The 17,619-nt window shown below is 44.7% G+C and overlaps 2 protein-coding genes across 2 annotated transcripts; both read left to right on the top strand.

Moving 5' to 3' along the window:
- Positions 1–717: 717 nt before the first annotated feature.
- LOC148300682 (uncharacterized) lies at positions 718–4,969 on the top strand. The gene is made up of 6 exons (XM_088274432.1): positions 718–802; positions 1,080–1,190; positions 4,119–4,220; positions 4,338–4,438; positions 4,540–4,779; positions 4,952–4,969. The coding sequence occupies exons 1-6, from the start codon at positions 718–720 to the stop codon at positions 4,967–4,969; spliced, it is 657 nt and encodes a 218-aa protein (XP_088130558.1).
- A 9,402-nt stretch (positions 4,970–14,371) lies between these two features.
- LOC148300681 (dol-P-Glc:Glc(2)Man(9)GlcNAc(2)-PP-Dol alpha-1,2-glucosyltransferase-like) lies at positions 14,372–16,469 on the top strand. The gene has a single exon (XM_088274431.1). The coding sequence runs from the start codon at positions 14,790–14,792 to the stop codon at positions 16,092–16,094; it is 1,305 nt and encodes a 434-aa protein (XP_088130557.1). The 5' UTR covers positions 14,372–14,789; the 3' UTR covers positions 16,095–16,469.
- The last annotated feature ends 1,150 nt before the right edge of the window (positions 16,470–17,619 follow it).

Raw genomic sequence — 17,619 nt, 5'->3', positions numbered from 1 at the left:
TACTTTCCTACCTCCGGGCAAGAGGCTTTGCTTGTGATCCCATTATACCGACTTGCTGTTTGATCCTCAGAACGCAAGACGGCCGAGTCGGAGCAGAGAGTTAAGGAGCTGGAGGCTCAGACATTCTAGTCATTAAATGCGAGAAACTAAACATGATGTACAAATATTATACTCTGCGTTTCACTTTCGGGGAGTTGATTGGAATGTAATAATACGAGAATGAAATATGTATGTACGAAATGATATTATGAAAAAAACTGCTGAGGACACTGCCTGTGAAGTTTGGTTTTCACTAATTCTACATTTAATTGTTCCCGACGGGACACGAGTTTACACTTTGGAGTATTTGCGCTAAGCGCATCGACTCCATTTAGAAAATTGAATTTACTTCACTATCACTGTATTGAAGAAAATCAAAGCAAATACTTTTGTAGGGAAAGTGGCAAATTAAAAACCCCACGCGAAATCTAAGGGGAAAAACACTGCGCGAAGTTAAGTATTTCACTCTTCAGTATCACTATTATAATGCACTGCACTACACTACACCATACACTGCACTGCACTACACTACACCATACACTGCACTGCACTACACTGCTGAGAGAAATACATTTGTTAAGAATATATTATAATACATGCTTAATAAGTTCTTTATAATACATGTTGATATGAGAGGAATTTAAATATTTCAAGTTAACCTAAGCTGTAAAGAATAGTATGATTAGTTGGGAGGCGAGGCGAGGAGGAGGCGATCTGTGCTGCTGCTCGCCGGTCAGTCTGGAGGTCTCGCGCCGAACATTAGGTAAATAAAACACCAACTGTCACACTGTCGTTCAACGCACTCGAGCACAGAAAATGCGCAAGAAATATATATCAAAGATTAAAGAATCGTTTTTAGCGCAATGATATAGGGCTGCGTTCACATCGTTTGTAGTTTCTAGATAGACTGTACCTAAGAGGGATACACGTTCAAGGTCAAATATTAACGGGATTTCTGCAATAGTGGACTTTCCTAGAATCCGATGTAGGTGCGCTTACTAGTGACAAGTGCGAACATTTATTGTAACCAATCTCCCCAGATGGAGCATATGGACGCAGCGAGGCGCCTCGGAAGAAGGAGAAAACTAGGAAACAGACCCCGACAACGGCAACTTCTCCTAATAGGCCTACAAAGAAAGCAGGAGATAAAGGTAAACAATATATTGTCTTTACTGTGCTTTTGTGGATTTGCAGAAAGCGTATGACCGAGTTGATAGAACGAAGCTATGGAAGGTGTTATCTGAGTATGGGGTAAGCAGTAAACTTATCTTATAGCACTGCATGCATAAGGGTAAGTGGTTCATTTTCATCCTGGCTTAGCATCTCTAAAGGTGTTAAACAGGGATGTGTAATGTCACCGTGGCTGTTTAACCTATACATGGGTAATTGCATGAAAGAACTGAAAGATTTAAATGTTGGAGCTAGAATGAATAATTTGACTGTCTGTTGCCTTTTGTATCTGAGAGATGCTGTTCTTCTTGCCGATAGCAGAGAAGACCTGCAGGCGTTGGTGACAAAAGTGTATAATGTGTGCAAGGAAAGGATTTATTGATGAATGTTAGCAAATTTAAGATAATGGTTTTTGAAAGAGAAGAATGCAGATCTGAATGTAAAATACTGGTAAACGGAGAGATTTTGGAACAGGTAGATGATTTCGTGTATTTGGGTAGTATGTTTTCTAGGGATGGAAAGATTGATAAAGACATAGAAAGGAGAGTGAATGCTGGGAACAAAGTGAATGGTGCACTGAAATCAGTTATAGCAAATAAAAACCTATCAGCGGAAGCTAAACTGGCAGTACACAATGGAGTTCTGGTTCCAACCCTTATGTATGGAAGTGAAACATGGAGTTGGCAAAAGAAGGATGAAAGTAGACAGAATGCAGTAGAAATGCGATCTCTCAGAAGAATGTGCGACAAAACGATGTATGATATATGTGCGAATAGTGAAATAAGGAAGGAATGCAAAGCTGAGAAAAGCATTATCGATAAAATTAGGAAAGGTGTGTTGAGATGGTTTGCACATGTAGAACGAATAAGTGAGGAAAGAACGGTAAAACAAATTTATGAGGCCAATGTTAGTGGTAAAAGAAGCAGAGGAAGACCGAGAAAAACATGGCACGATCAGGTATGCCAAATACTTGAAAGTGGTCAGGTTAGGAGTTGTAACAATCGGCGGGTATGTATGAGGAGATGCATGAACGTGGAAGAGGCGAAGGATGTTTGCAAGGACGGAGTGGTGTGGCGCTCTATTCTCTCTGCCTACCCCTGCGGGGAAGCGGCGTGATGGTTAGTTAGTTAGTTAGTTAGTTATATATTGTCTATTAATTGTTTATTTGTACTCGTATCGGGACAAAGTGAGAACGGAAAGTAGCGCAGAGAATAGGAGTACTAGCATTCCCGCACTATTATGACGCGCACTATTGCGAGGGTGTACAAACGTTCGTTCGCAAATACTGGATGCGCTCCACTCGGGAGTTAGTCGCGTTAAGATTTTTATCGGTATCTCAACATAGACGAAGAAGTCTGTGTGCCTGTCAAACCATGAAGGTAACCGTATTATTCGGCTTGGAAGAGTTGTTTTATTGGAACGTACTATACTGGAAACGTGTACTGGCTGAGTTGCATCAACAGCATCAATGATTTATTGGCTTTCTATTTAATTGTGATTTCACATTCCTTATATAAAATATAAGGAATTACGATCGATGTCTCAAAACTCCAAACAAATAACTTCACCATTCGAGACTTTCCATGAAACAATATGACGTGCTGTAAAGAGAAGAAAATTTCGTGCCAGGAAGAAAACATTTCCTTTTGAAGAGTTCTTCAGCAAGTGCTGGATTGGGGTGAAATCTATCCGTAAATATATGGATAACTTTTTATGTCTGGGCTCGCCTGTTGTCTGAACCATTTTCTCCCACATTCCCGAGGACAAAGGAATGGTCGGATAATAAGGCAGTGTAGCGCGACTCCCGTTTCTTTTCATCTTCTTCTCTGTATAGAGCTTCAGCTCATAATTCAAGGCTTGAAACCTGGCATAGGTTTGCTTTTCCCGCAGCGCTTTCTGCGTGGGATACTCCGGATGAGTAACTCCCGTTTCTTCTCTCTTCTTCCTCTCTGTGCCGCTCTTCTCCTAACTTAAGGCTTATAACCTGGCGTAGGTATGCTTGTCCACGTCGTCTTTTACGGCGGAATTATTTAACACGCGACTCTTACTGCAGGATGTAATCGCGAGGCCCGACGCGATTTTAACCCCTCCTGAATCCCGATCTGAGTGTCAGTGACTGAATGTCCGAATCGAAATCATCTCTCCTGTACCCAAGTATGGGGCTTTATTGTGTTTTTTTCTGATTAACTCGCCCTCAACTCCCTCTCATTGGCCGGCGACGATCAGGTACACTCCTCCAAAATTAAGACCAGCCTCGGTGTCTCCAATGCCATTTAGGAAACTTTGATTGTATTTACACTATATTATAAAATATTTAAAAAAAATAATTTCTGGCAAAGGACAATTTTAATGGCTTTTAAAGGCCGTGCCATAAAGCTTTCCCTATTACATACATTGTCTTTTTGTCAGTTAACCTGTCTCTCCCGGCGACATTGTTTTTTATGACCCAAACCTTTAAGTAAATTTTAGTTATTAAGAAAAGAAAGTATCGGGCCCTTCCGCTGGTTTAAAAGGAAATGCATATTTGTGCGAAGTAAAAATTATGGACCTTAAAATGTTTTTGCCGATCGATTATTTTGCCAGCTTTGTTGGTGGCCTGGGAGGATAAACGTGGATGCATCAAACATACCACGTCAACTATTTGAAGTTCATAAAAAATGTATGTGAAAAAATGGCACAGGAGTTGGTGGGAAAAACTCAATGGCCACAACGTGTGGACATAGGAGCTGTAAGGGTTCATGGTTGAAATCCATACTAGAATTTACGTCGAAAACCACAAAAATTACACTTCCGCATTAATCCGGACACAGAGAGAGTAATCAGAATGAATTGATAATTCACACATGCTATTAAGGGACCATGCTGCACCTTTTGATAGCTATGTCTAGCCTGACATATATTCTCTTTAGCAGGTATTTCTCCGCTGATGCTGGCTGCCAAGGATGGGAACCTGGATGCAGTGGAAATCTTGCTGGAAGCGGGAGCACCAGTCAACGAAATAGATGGCAAAGGTAACCTACACTTTCATTCGCCGATATTGTAGTGTCCGGTTACCAGTGTGAGTGCACTGACGCATGTCCCCGTCCCCGGCTACAGGCCTCTCTGTACATGTATGTCCTCGGTTACAGGTCGGAGTGCTCTGGTGTATGCGACCGAAGGGGGTCATCTCGAGGTGATCAGGGCCCTGATAGCGGCAGGGGCGAAGGTAGCTCAGATTGGTAAGAATAAGGTTCGTAACTTCACTCTCATCAATTTATAATAATAATTCTATATGGTTAGTTTAGTTAGTTAGTTAGTCTGGGCCTGTCTAATGCTCTTAATGCTCTCAAGGGACGTCCAGTCATCGTGGGTGGGGACTTTAATGCCCGTTCACCTTTGTGGTTTGATGATGGTGGAGTGGGTAGGGCTTACCAAAGGGAAGCTGTTGAGGAGTTTATTGCATTGCACGGTTTGAACCTTCTCAATAGTCCTGGACAACCTAAAACATTTTCCAGCTATGCGGGTGGTGAGAGTAACATTGACCTCACCCTGTGTTCGGAGCGCCTCGTTGGGATTGCGGGAGACTGGACGGTACACCCGGGTGTGATAGCCAGTGATCACAGACTCATTACATTAAGCGTCGGGAAACGCATAGAGCCAGAGGCCCGTTCCACGTGGCATTTTAGGACCGGTGGAGCCGACTGGGAGAAATTTGGTAGGTGCCTTCAGAATGAGTTGCATGATTTTTATGAATGTGCCGCAGAAACACCTGATGAATTAGGCGACTTTTTCAATAGAGCAGTTGTCCGATCGGCTGACCATGCCCTGGGACGCACTAAACCTGGTGCTCTTGTTAAATCAACATGGTGGACATCTGATCTTTCTTCTTTGCGTGCAATCTATAGAAGGGCTTACAGGCGGTGCGGGAAGGTGAGGAGAGGGGGTCTTCCTAGCGATAGGGAAGCAACTCTCTTATCTGCTCTCCGCGTTGCTCGGTCGGCCTATCTTAAGGGCATTGCAAGTGCGAAGAAAGAGGGCTGGAGGAAGTGGGTCACAGGGGTGGGCAATGCTGACCCATGGACTCTCTACAGCGCTGTCGGTAACACTGGTAAGGGTTCAGACCGTTACCTTTCTAGCATTATAACTGTCGATGGGACAGAGTGTCTGGACGTAGAGTCAACCCTTCAAATGCTGTTGCTGAAACTCGTACCTCCAGAGTCTCGGGTTGGAGAAGGAGACCACCACAGACAGGTTCGTAGTCTGTCTCGTCTCCCTCCACGCGATGTGGCTGGTGTGTCGGGGTCTGCTATTGTACCCTTTTCGGTGGCGGAGGTTGAAGTTGTCGTGCAGGGACTTGGACCAACAAAGGCACCGGGTATAGACAGAATCACGAGCCTAATTGTAAAGAATACATGGAAATTTTCACGAGACGAGATGCTCCAGGTGATGAATACATGCCTTCGACGGGGAATATTCCCCAAAGAATGGAAGCGTGGTTTGCTTAGGGTGATACCTAAAGGGAATGACAAGCTGAGGTCGGATCCCGGGGCTTACCGGCCGATCACACTTCTTCCCCTAATGGGAAAGGTTTTTGAAAAACTGATTAGACGAAGGCTTGATGTCTCCTTGTCGCCTCCCTGTGACCGTCAGTTTGGATTTGTTCGAGGGAAATCGACTGAGCACTCCATCCTATATGCACTGAATTGGGTGAAAGATAGCAGAGAAAAGTACGTCATGGGAGTATTTCTGGATATATCTGGTGCCTTTGATAACGCTTGGTGGCCGATGGTTCTCTTAAAACTGAAGAACCGGCTATGTCCGAGATATCTTTTTAAAATCATTGCTAGTTATTTTGCTGATAGAGAGGTATCCATCAGGTATGGCGATACTTGTGTGGTTCGAGCATCTACTATGGGCTGCCCTCAGGGTTCGGTTCTTGGGCCGACCCTGTGGAACCTTTTGTTTGACGACCTTTTATTACTTCCGCTGCCGAAGGGTTACACTACGGTGGCTTATGCGGATGATGCGCTTCTTCTTGTCTCGGGAGGTTCAAGATCTATGATAGAGAAGAAGGCTAGTGATGCTTTGAATGAAATCTTAAAATGGGGTGAAAGAAACAAACTCTCTTTCTCGCCTCACAAGACGATTGGCTTGATGCTGCGTGGTAACCTGAATAGGGAGAGAAATCCTGTTGTAAAGATGGACGGGAAGAGCATCAGGTTTCAGGACCATGTCCGGTATCTTGGTGTTCAACTGGACAGATCTCAGTCGTTCCTCACGCACATCAAGACCGCCTCGGTAAAGGCTAAAAATTTGTTTTTCCATTTGCGTCGCCTAAGTTGTGTTGAATGGGGTATTCGTTCTCCAGCCCTGCGGATACTATATCGTGGATCCTATGTGGCTCAGGTTACGTATGCGGCTCAGGTATGGGTACATCGTTTGGATATCGGGGTGGCTAGACTGGCACTGCTTCGTGGACAGAGGGTTCCCTTGCTGGCACTGACAAGGGCATATCGGACTGTGGCGTCTGAGACCCTTCCTGTGCTCGCAGGAGTTCTCCCGATAGACTTGGAGACCAGAAAGGCAGTAGCAAAACGGTCTGTGAGGAAAGGAGAGAGTTTGGAATACTTCGGTATCGTGCTGCGCCCTTCCGAGACAGGATTTAGCGAGTTATGTAACGTCATGCGAGGCTTAACTCTCAATCAATGGCAGAATAGATGGGATATGGCACGAACAGGGAGATGGACGTGGTCTTTTTTACCTTCCATCAGACACAGGATGTGTAGCGAGTTCTTGGTTTTTGATCATCATACTGCACAAATGGTCTCTGGTCACGGGGAGTTTAGAGACAAGCTTTATAAGCTTGGACTTTCCTCCGTTTCGGGCTGTGCTTGCGGCGATGAACATCAATCAGCCGAACACATCCTGTGGCATTGTGTGCTATTGGATGACGCCAGAGATGAGATGCTGAATGGTCTGACAGGGGTCATGCGACCAGCGTGGAATGCGGATCTGATGGCCAACAGTACGAATTTTGCACTCTTCCGTCGGTTTGTCCGGACTTGGGTATCTCGTTGGGAACTCCTCAGATGCGCGGACGCCTAGGTGAGATTGATTTGGTGGGACAGGCTGCTGTTCCTGTGGGATGCTGATACGGCCAGGACTGTGCTTCCTTCCGAGCGGAACGCACACGTTCTTTTGTGTTTTGTCCTCCCCTTACGGGGGTGGTATTTGGATCCTCTGCCTTTGTTAACCCAGGAAGTCCTTCTTTATTAATGGTTTTTTTTTTCTTCTCTTAATGTATATAACGGTGTTTTTTGTTTTTAAATTTTAGTTACTAGTTCTCTATTACTTTAGTCTTTAAGTCATTGTTTGTGTTCGTCTTAAATTGTATTCTGTTTTTTTTTTTTTATTCTTGGAAACATTGTTATTTTATTTTATTTTTTGTTGTGTTCTTATTGTTTTTATTTTATTAAAATTAAAAGAGGTAATGAGGGGATCCCGAGGGGTGGGGACGAAGTGTCGGCCTCTGTTCGTACATCCTCCTCCCCCCTCATTAATTGAATAGAGCAATATTTATTTCTTCAGAAATATTTTGAAGATTTTCCTTTATGTGCAGCTGACAGAGAGTCCCTCAGGACTCTATAACTGCTGCGGGTGGATGGTGGGCTCAGATTCCAAAAAAAAAAAAAAAAAGTTAGTTAGTCAGTATTGGAATACGTATAAAAAGTATCATTTTTACTTCTTCCTAGCTCCATCCCAATGTATAGTCTTTGTAGAACGTTGGGTCAGCTCTCCTCGTCCTCGGGTTGTAGGTCCTTCTGTTATTGACAACGTCACCTAAGCCATGGCTTTGGAATACGTAATCTTTCTGTTGCATTCTTGAATTTTTTGGTCTTCCTCTCTAGATGTTTATTTAGGAAGATCCTCGGCAATTACCTGGTTCGTAATGTGATCAGGTTCTCGGCGTTCTATTAGCTCACCCTACCATAGATTGCCTTTCTTCTACCTTAATATTGATGCTTATCATACCCAGACTTCCATGAATGGGCGAATTACGTATTTTATCTTTGCGTGACGTTCCAGCTGACCATCAAAGCATTCGCATTTCAGCAGTTTCTAGTTATGTAGAGTAGGGTCTACACATGGTGCAGCGTTTGGAGCCATAGAGGAGTGAGGGTCTGACGATTGTTTGGTACTTTTTCCTTAAGCTTGGCTGGCATTTTTGAGTCACAAAGGACTGCGGTCACGGATCGGAGCTTCATCCGCCCACACTAATTAGGGGCCACTATGGCAGGGGCCTCGCACACCCTCCATCCTCATGTATTAGTGACCGTAGATATTTGAAGAAGTCGCATTCACCTGTATTGGGAGGATGGCAGCGTTTACAATAATTACAATTTACAATAATTATAATATTTTACTTCGTTTACATAATACATACTAATGTCTATTTTCAGTAAAATGACTTGGCACGGGCATGCTCCGGTGTGGAAATTCCAAACGAATTCGTAAGCAAGTCATATTTCCACTGTCCGTAATTATTCAATCTTACGAGGAAATGATGACAAAGGGTGAAGAACATCTCCGTATGGAGGGAACATATTACTGGAGCGGATAATATAGTAACATCCCGACAGCCAGTCGGCAACAGCCTACGTAGCGCCGCTAGATGCACCAACAGTGGGCCTTATTGGGACCTCCAGCATAGCAGAGGATAAGAACCTCGGAATGTGTCAACGTTGTACTACCCCCTCAATAAAGACCGTTGTCGCTTTCGGGGGCGGTCTTCGCCATAACCGAGGTGCAATAGAATAAGATAAGGCCGCTCGCTGTAATCCTTGATTAGTCGGCCACCGCTGTCCGCTAGTGGTCGAGCGAGGGGTCACCTACCGTAATAAATCACATTTCTCAATATCACCGCTTGCGTTTACTCTCTCCATCTCCCCACTCAACCCGAGCCTTACTATTTGTCTAACGCTCGTGCACTCAAGGAGCATCGCACTTCACCCGGAGGTGCTGTGTGGGCTTGTGGTAGTATTTTACGAAAATGCAGCTTTATAAATTATACAAATTTATTATTTTACACGGTGCCGTTTGGCTACCGCACACGCATCTGCTTCTTCTTTTCAAGCCTTCTGTCCTGCACTGCTGGATATAGGCCTCTTCCGTTTCCTTCCATTTCCTTCGGACGGATGCTGTATGCAACCATTTTGTACGTCCCACAGCGGTTGAAGGACCATTTTTTTGAGGTCTTCCGACGCCTCTTTTATTTTCCCAAGATCCCTTGCGCTCCATAGGTAGACTTACCTTAATTATGAACCTCTAAACCGGGGCAGGTAGGGAAAAAAACATTGGAACCTCTTATAACGAGCATAATTCGTTCCAGCATCTTACTCGTTAAGCGAAAAACATTTCCCATGGAAATCATAATTGCGAAAACACGCTCCAAAGGTGCTGAAGTCCCGGGCACAGAACATATGTGTAATTTAATAAGATGAGGCGAATCAGTCAAAATGTTTGAATAATTGGACCCATTTATCGTTTGGGTCGTCGTTAAACTCCATTCTTCATTTTTTATGCAAAAAAAGCATTCATCTTAAATTAAATTATCAGTATACATTCTTTTCTCAAGAAAGTGACTCCTGGGATGTTGACGCTCAGCTTTCCTTTTATTCCTCTTGTGGTACCTCACTACCACTACCAGCAATAAATGGGATCCTCGATTTGTGCATCCTGTTGACATGGTCTCTCCAAAATATTATCCTTACTCCTCCGATAATGTTGTCAAACTCGATAGCCACGACACTACGCTGGCAGAGTTATTTAAACACATTTCTTGGTTACTTTTCCTCAAACCTTGAAGTCTGTACTTTCTCAGCATTTCTTCTCCATGTTATATAATGGATAAATTGAAACGTTGTGTTTCACTCTCGCTGCTCCCTGATAGTGTGTGAAGAAGACGTGTATTTACCAGTGCTTACTATCGGTTATTTTATTATTATTTTATTTTTAAGACTTTTTGTTTGTATTCATTGGTGTATTTTCATATAAGATACTGTATATATGTATTATGCTAAAGGCATTAACCGTTGAATAAATAAATAAATAACTTTTTTATCGAGTATTTGAAATTCCAACCCACCTGCCTTAGTTTGCTGGATAGTGGTCATCTCGACTGCATCCAGTCTACTCTCATCCTTCCCAAACCATCCTAACCCGCCTTCCTTAGTTTGCTGGATAGTGCTCATCTCAGCCTTGCACCCTTTCCTTATATCACCATTGGAAGATCTACCATACATGGTCTTGCCGCACTGGGAGATGGCATACCGACTGCATCCAGTCTACTCTCATCCTTCCCAAACCATCCCAACCCGCCTTCCTTATATTGCTGGATAGTGCTCATCTCAGCCTTGCACCCTTTCCTTATATCACCATTGGAACATTTACCATACATGGTCTTGCCGCACTGGGAGATGGCATACCGACTGCATCCAGTCTACTCTCATCCTTCCCAAACCATCCCAAGCCACCTTCCTTAGTTTGCTGGATAGTGCTCATCTCAGCCTTGCACCCTTTCCTTATATCACCATTGGAAGATCTACCATACATGGTCTTGCCGCACTGGGAGATGGCATACCGACTGCATCCAGTCTACTCTCATCCTTCCCAAACCATCCCAACCCGTCTTCCTTAGTTTGCTGGATAGTGCTCATCTCAGCCTTGCACCCTTTCCTTATATCACCATTGGAACATCTACCATACATGGTCTTGCCGCACTGGGAGATGGCATCCCGACTGCATCCAGTCTACTCTCATCCTTCCCAAACCATCCCAAGCCGCCTTCCTTAGTTTGCTGGATAGTGCTCATCTCAGCCTTGCACCCTCTCCTTATATCACCATTGGAACATCTACCATACATGGTCTTGCCGCACTGAGAGATGGCATCCCGACTGCATCCAGTCTACTCTCATCCTTCCCAAACCATCCCAAGCCGCCTTCCTTAGTTTGCTGGATAGTGCTCATCTCAGCCTTGCACCCTTTCCTTATATCACCATTGGAACATCTACCATACATGGTCTTGCCGCACTGAGAGATGGCATCCCGACTGCATCCAGTCTACTCTCATCCTTCCCAAACCATCCCAAGCCGCCTTCCTTAGTTTGCTGGATAGTGGTCATCTCAGCCTTGCACCCTTTCCTTATATCACCATTGGAACATCTACCATACATGGTCTTGCCGCACTGAGAGATGGCATCCCGACTGCATCCAGTCTACTCTCATCCTTCCCAAACCATCCCAAGCCGCCTTCCTTAGTTTGCTGGATAGTGGTCATCTCAGCCTTGCACCCTTTCCTTATATCACCATTGGAACATCTACCATACATGGTCTTGCCGCACTGAGAGATGGCATCCCGACTGCATCCAGTCTACTCTCATCCTTCCCAAACCATCCCAACCCGCCTTCCTTATATTGCTGGATAGTGCTCATCTCACAGACGTCACAAGGTCCAATTGACTCAAGCCTCGTGACCTTTTCAAGCGTCGTCAATACGTCGTATGGTTGGTTGGGCAGACAAAAGCGAATAATGACTTTACGAATAAAGTCATCTTCGGCGATGAGGCACCCGTTCACCCGCATTTGGGCAAATAATAATCCAGTAGTGACGGTTGGAAAGGCGATGCATCCTCAAAAAGTGTTTAACCGGAAGGGCCGGTGCTAAAATAAAACGCGAGTCCCGGTGTTGGGTAGTCACTACACAATTTAAATCGAAATTTGCGATTTTAAATTGAAAAAAAAACGTACATTCACAGCTCATCTCCTTAATGAATTATAAATGAAGTCAAAAATTATAATAAATTAGATTTATTTGCTGAAAATATTTAAAAAAAACACCTGGAAACGCTCACGGAACAAGCACAAGTCCACTCTTGTCGGAAGCTCAAGAGCTACTCACCGCTAGCCAGAGAACATTGAGATCCTCACGCTTGTATGGTGCAAGTATTCAAGAGTGAGATACGAATATAGCGTTGCGGTTCCCGTATATTCTTCACGCGCTGTTTATACGCGAATTTGTTTCCGATATTCACAAAATACCATGTGATTCGACACCGTTAGACTTCTGTCCTTGGGGATTTTTAAAGTAAAAAGTGTGCATCAATAAGCCTAGAACAATTCAAGTGCTAAAAGATGAGATAATTCGGCACGTTAACGCCATTGAACCTTGAGGTAATTGATTATGCCTCGGTGTCATTGAAAATATGGAGGTACGCCACCAAAACCGTGGCGAGCATTTATCCGTCATAGACGTCATATATTTATATTATAATAAAAATAATGTAATTCTTTGAAAACGTTTTTATTTATTTATTATCCTCAATTTACACCGTGCGTAATGGTCGGACCACCCTTTACTTTCATGTAATTATATTACGGAGGGTTATAAAAATTCTCAGCTCGTATCTATCGTATTTTATATTGATATTCTCATTTTACAGCCGAGTTGTAGTAAATACACATTACCGGGAGGGGAAGGATAAGAACGAACCCAAAAAATACAACACGCCCCGATTCGGTGGACGCTCCGATCATTACTGATTGCGCACACTATCGGAACGCCGCCTTATCGGATGACATTTGCATCAGATTTAATGTTGCCATACATACAGATTTTAGGCTGCCGTTACAGATGAGAGATTTTACTCTTAGGGCGTTTGTCCCCTACACGGAATTATACGGAATTTTACCGTCCGTCACGTCAGTTTTCAGTTTTCAGCGTTTCAAAACGATCATTGGCTTGTGCTTTTGTCCATCTTTCTTAGGATCGGTGCGTGAACACGTTGCGGGTAAATTCGATCACGCGGAACTGTCGTAGTCGCTTTTATTTTTCAAGACCGGACTGGTAGTGGACAAGCGCCCTAAGGTAGTACTTTTAGTTTTATACAGATTTTTGGTATATGATAAAACAGAAGAATGAACATATCGCTCACTCCTTTCAAGAACGTCATAAATAAAAAAAACTAGATTTTTCAGGAGAACGTTTTTAAAGTTTAAAAATATAATACAATGTATTAAAAATAAATATCAAGCCACTTATTGAACTTTTTACTGTGCAACACATCTTTTTTGGTGAAACCTGAAGGTTCTTTCTCCATTTAAAAAATATTTAGTATATTTCAAAAATAATTAAACAATACCTTTTCTTCAAAATGATAAAACAATACTTTCTGCCTAGTAGCGGGTAAATATTAAGTTGAAAATATGCCGCTTTTGCTGGGATATAGTACATTTTCTAGGCATTCCGAAAACACGCACAACTGAAAATTGACGATTTTTGATTTATGACGTTCTTGAAAGGAGTGAGCGATATGTATAGATTCGAGCGTGCTTAACCTTCCCCTCATGGTGATATGTATTTACTACAAACCGAGTTTAAAATAAGAATATCAATATAAAAGATACGGGTTCAGATTTTTTTGTATTCCTCTGTAATATAATCACGTATTAAATGAAAGTATTGTTATATAAAATAATTCATTTGCAGCGACGGAAATAAATGAATTGTAAAATAAATCGGAGATAGGATCACGAATACACAGACGTTTCTCAGAGTATGCGTGCGTGCCGCACTTTACGTACACGCGCACGCGGCTTCATAATGTTTCGGACGATCTCATTTTAGTTGCTTGCAAGACGCCATCTGGGATGGTTGTACCGCTACACTAGCTGCGGCGGATACTTACGATGCATTTTTTTTCTTTTTTAGGTACTTACCAGAGCTAACATCACAACATTGATACATTTCAACTTCAACTATGGTCAATAATAGCAAAATTTAGGAATACTCACATTTTCCCCGTTTTTAAATGACATTTTCATATGGCGTACAAAACACATATCACCGGAACGCGCGGAAGTTTTTAGCATCGTAAGGGAAGGGTTAACATTTGATAATAAGTAGGTGAGCATATGTTTTATATTGGGGTACGTTATTTCTTATTGGGTAGGGTACTTTTTTGTCTTGTCATGGAACATTACGCAATTTACGTAAGTTTTTCAATAACTTTATTAATTAGTTAAAAAAAATGAATTTTTTTACTGATTTTGGGTTATTGATTCTATACAGATTTCTAGACTGTTTGATTCAGATGTTTTGGTTTGGCATATGGCAACACTGGTCGGTCGCCGGTGACATTGCCGGTCGGTGTCGTGCAGTGTCGTGGCGATCTGGTGTCGGTATAAACTTTAGTCATAGGACATTTCTGCGGATGTAAATATATCGAGAATACTCCATGTAAAATGTTCGGCGCACCTTCGCCGACAGCGCGGACATCGTGTACTAAATTCATTCAAATTCACGAACATTTTGTTTTTTCCGAGTGATTTGACAGCTTTGCGGACATTTTAAAAACAACGTTTGGACTTAGTTTAACCTTCGACACTTAGATTGCGTCTAAAAAAGGCGCTCAGAATAATGTACATTTGTAAGGTGTATTCGATCGAAGCGATCAAGACCGATTCTAGGAGCGGATTAAGGCTTCGAAGCGATATTTAATACGCAATTTGGAACCAGATCCTCTTCCGCGCGGCGCGACCCGCGAATGGAACGTGTAAAGGAACGAAGAAGAGGATTTCTAGAGGAGGACAGTATTTTTTTACGAATAAAGAAGATGGCGGACTCGTGGCAGATTTGGGTGATCCTCCCCGCGTATTTGGCGGCGTCTCTCGTCGTGTTCGACAAGGTGTACTCCACCTCGGACATGGTGGTGGACGAGGAGTTCCACCTGCCGCAGGGGCGCGCCTACTGCGAGGGCAACCTGTCGCACTGGGAGCCCAAGCTGACCACGCCGCCGGGGCTGTACGCGCTGTCCGCCGCGCTGGGCCCCGCGCTGGGCTGCGGGCCCTACGCGCTGCGCCTGACCAGCCTGCTGGCGTCCTGCGTGTCCGTGCGCGCGCTGTGGGCGCGCGGGCGCGCGCAGCTCGCGCTGCTGCCGCCGCTGTACATGTTCGCGCACCTGTACTACACGGACGCGGCCGCGCTGGCGCTGCTGCTGGCCGCGCTGCGGGCGCGCCGGCCCGGCGCCGCGCTGGCGCTGGCGCTGGCCGCCGCCGCCGTGCGCCAGACCAACGCCGTGTGGCTGGCGGGCGGCGCGGCGCGCGCGCTGCTGGCCGCGCTGCCCGCGCGCCCGCCGCGCTCGCCGCGCCGCGCGCTGGCCGCGCTGGCGGCCGCCTTCCGCCGCGCGCCCGCCGCCGCCGCGCTGCTGGCGCCCGCGGCCGCGCTGGGCGCGCTCGTGCTGCGCACGGGCTCGGCCGTGCTGGGCGACCGCGCCGCGCACCGCCCGTCGCTCAACCTGCCGCAGCCGCTGTACTTCTGCCTGTTCTACGGCGCGTTCGCGGCGCCCAGCCTGCTGCGCACGCTGCGCGAGGACGCGCGCGCGTGCCTGGCGGGCGCGCGCGTAGCGCTGCTGCAGCTGGCCGCGTGCGCGCTGGTCGTGCGCCTCAACACGGCCGCGCACCCCTACCTGCTGGCGGACAACCGCCACTACGCGTTCTACGTGTGGAACCGCTTCTACGGGCGCTACTGGTGGGCGCGCTACGCGGCCGTGCCGCTGTACGTGTACGTGGCGCGCAGCGTGTGGCGCCGCCTGCGCGCCGGCAGCGACGCCGCCTTCGTGGCGCCCTTCGCGCTCTGCGCGCTGGTCACGCTGGTGCCGCAGCGGCTGCTGGAGCCGCGCTACTTCCTCGTGCCCTACGTGCTGCTGCGCCTCGAGCTGCCCGCGGACCGCGCCGACGCGCTGCTGGAGACGCTCTGGTATCTCGCCATCAACTGCCTCACCTTCTACATCTTCTTCACCAAAGAGATACACTGGCCCGACTACGATAAAGTGCAACGCTTAATATGGTAAAAGGGTTTAATACAATATTCTACTAGATGTGTGTACGTCAGGACAGAAGAGCGCCACAGCGTTCCATCCTCTCTGCCTACTGTTGGTAGTAGACTACTAAGAAGGATGAGATCGGAGGGCAGGGTCCATTGAAACGTGCCTGCGTGTACATAGTTAGGCCGTAATGAGACGCGTGTAGTGCAGTGAAATATTCCGACGCCATGGTTGCCGGGTTGCCATGCCTGGTCGATAGAGTGGTTGTTATATCCACTACACTAAGTGTAAAAACAACAACAAAAACACTTCAATTTTGTAAATATTTTATTTTTAAACAGCACATATGTTATTATTTATGAAACATTTAAATGTAAATATATTTTTTCAAATAAATAAGTACTTTTAATGACTTTTTTTCTTAACATATACACTACAACAGCTAATATATATAAATATACCTATTTATATATATATATATATATATATATATATACATATATATATACATATATATATATACATATACAGAACGGTAGCCGAGCGTGCTGACCATTACACTACGGAGGCGGACAATAATATATATAAACGAAAATGAAACAACTTCCTGTAACATAAAATATGCGTATGTATACATTTTGTCCGCCTCCGTAGTGTAATGGTCAGCACGCTCGGCCACCGTTCCGGAGGTCCCGGGTTCGATTCCCAAGGGGGGTAAAACAAATATAAGTGATTTTTTCACTGTAATATTTATTCAATATTACCCTGGACTGGTACCTGAAGCGGAGGGCTGATCACCTTTCCTTTATGTGTAAACGATCGAGATAACACTGCGTTTATATGACGCAGTGCCCTATGCACCATTGGGTGCGGATAAGGGTTTTTTGTTTAGTTACAAACGAAAACTGGACTCGATGGCGTATAGACGATTTGAGTGAGGGAACTCAGGCTGAAGGACATTATATATTCATTTGGCGTTTCATTTTTAGAACTCCATTTTAATTTATGTATCAATTTTAAATCAAACACATATTTTTCGAGTCTATAAAGTTGTATTTTATAAACAAAATGACATTGTGACAATTGTTTCGCCTTGTTAGGGCATTATCAAACGAATGCGTCACAAACATCATGAATCAAACGAAAGAATTGTCATAATATTAATTTTTTATGTGTTTTTGTTAATAAAATACAACTTTGCGTTTGATTTGGAAATAATACATAAGCTGAAGGACATTACGGCTCTGGGAACGGAAACCAGGGGGGATTAGTAGGAAGAGCAGAGCAGCATCGATGGCCGCTCGGTGTGGCATACCCAAACGGGTATGCCACACCGAGCGATATTCAAAATGTCCGCAAATGATTTGTAGATATTTCGACATCCATACTTCTTATTTTCACCAAAGGTCAAATCCTTACATTTCACCATTTATTTGATAATGTCTCAACAAAGATGAAGAAGTTTGTCGAGATGACGATTCGAAAGCCTGGATGGTCGCGAGAATTCCGTCGGCTGGTTCGAGTGATCACGCAAACAACAGATCTAATAACA

This window comes from Brachycentrus maculatus, unplaced genomic scaffold (genome assembly GCF_059751285.1).
Source record: "Brachycentrus maculatus isolate JH-2025_06_01 unplaced genomic scaffold, ASM5975128v1 h1tg000672l, whole genome shotgun sequence".
Lineage (NCBI taxonomy): Eukaryota > Metazoa > Arthropoda > Insecta > Trichoptera > Brachycentridae > Brachycentrus > Brachycentrus maculatus.
Note: the sequence above shows the minus strand (reverse complement) of the source record. Positions and strands in the feature narration are given on the sequence as shown.

Excerpts from the sequence above, each read along its gene's own strand:
- LOC148300682 (XM_088274432.1), top strand. The coding sequence starts at position 718 with ATGATTAGTTGGGAGGCGAGGCGAGGAGGAGGCGATCTGTGCTGCTGC. Across the intron at positions 803-1,079 it reads GGTCTCGCGCCGAACATTAG|ATGGAGCATATGGACGCAGC; the intron begins GTAAATAAAACA and ends CAATCTCCCCAG. Across the intron at positions 4,439-4,539 it reads CTCAGATTGGTAAGAATAAG|GGACGTCCAGTCATCGTGGG; the intron begins GTTCGTAACTTC and ends AATGCTCTCAAG.
- LOC148300681 (XM_088274431.1), top strand. The coding sequence starts at position 14,790 with ATGGAACGTGTAAAGGAACGAAGAAGAGGATTTCTAGAGGAGGACAGT.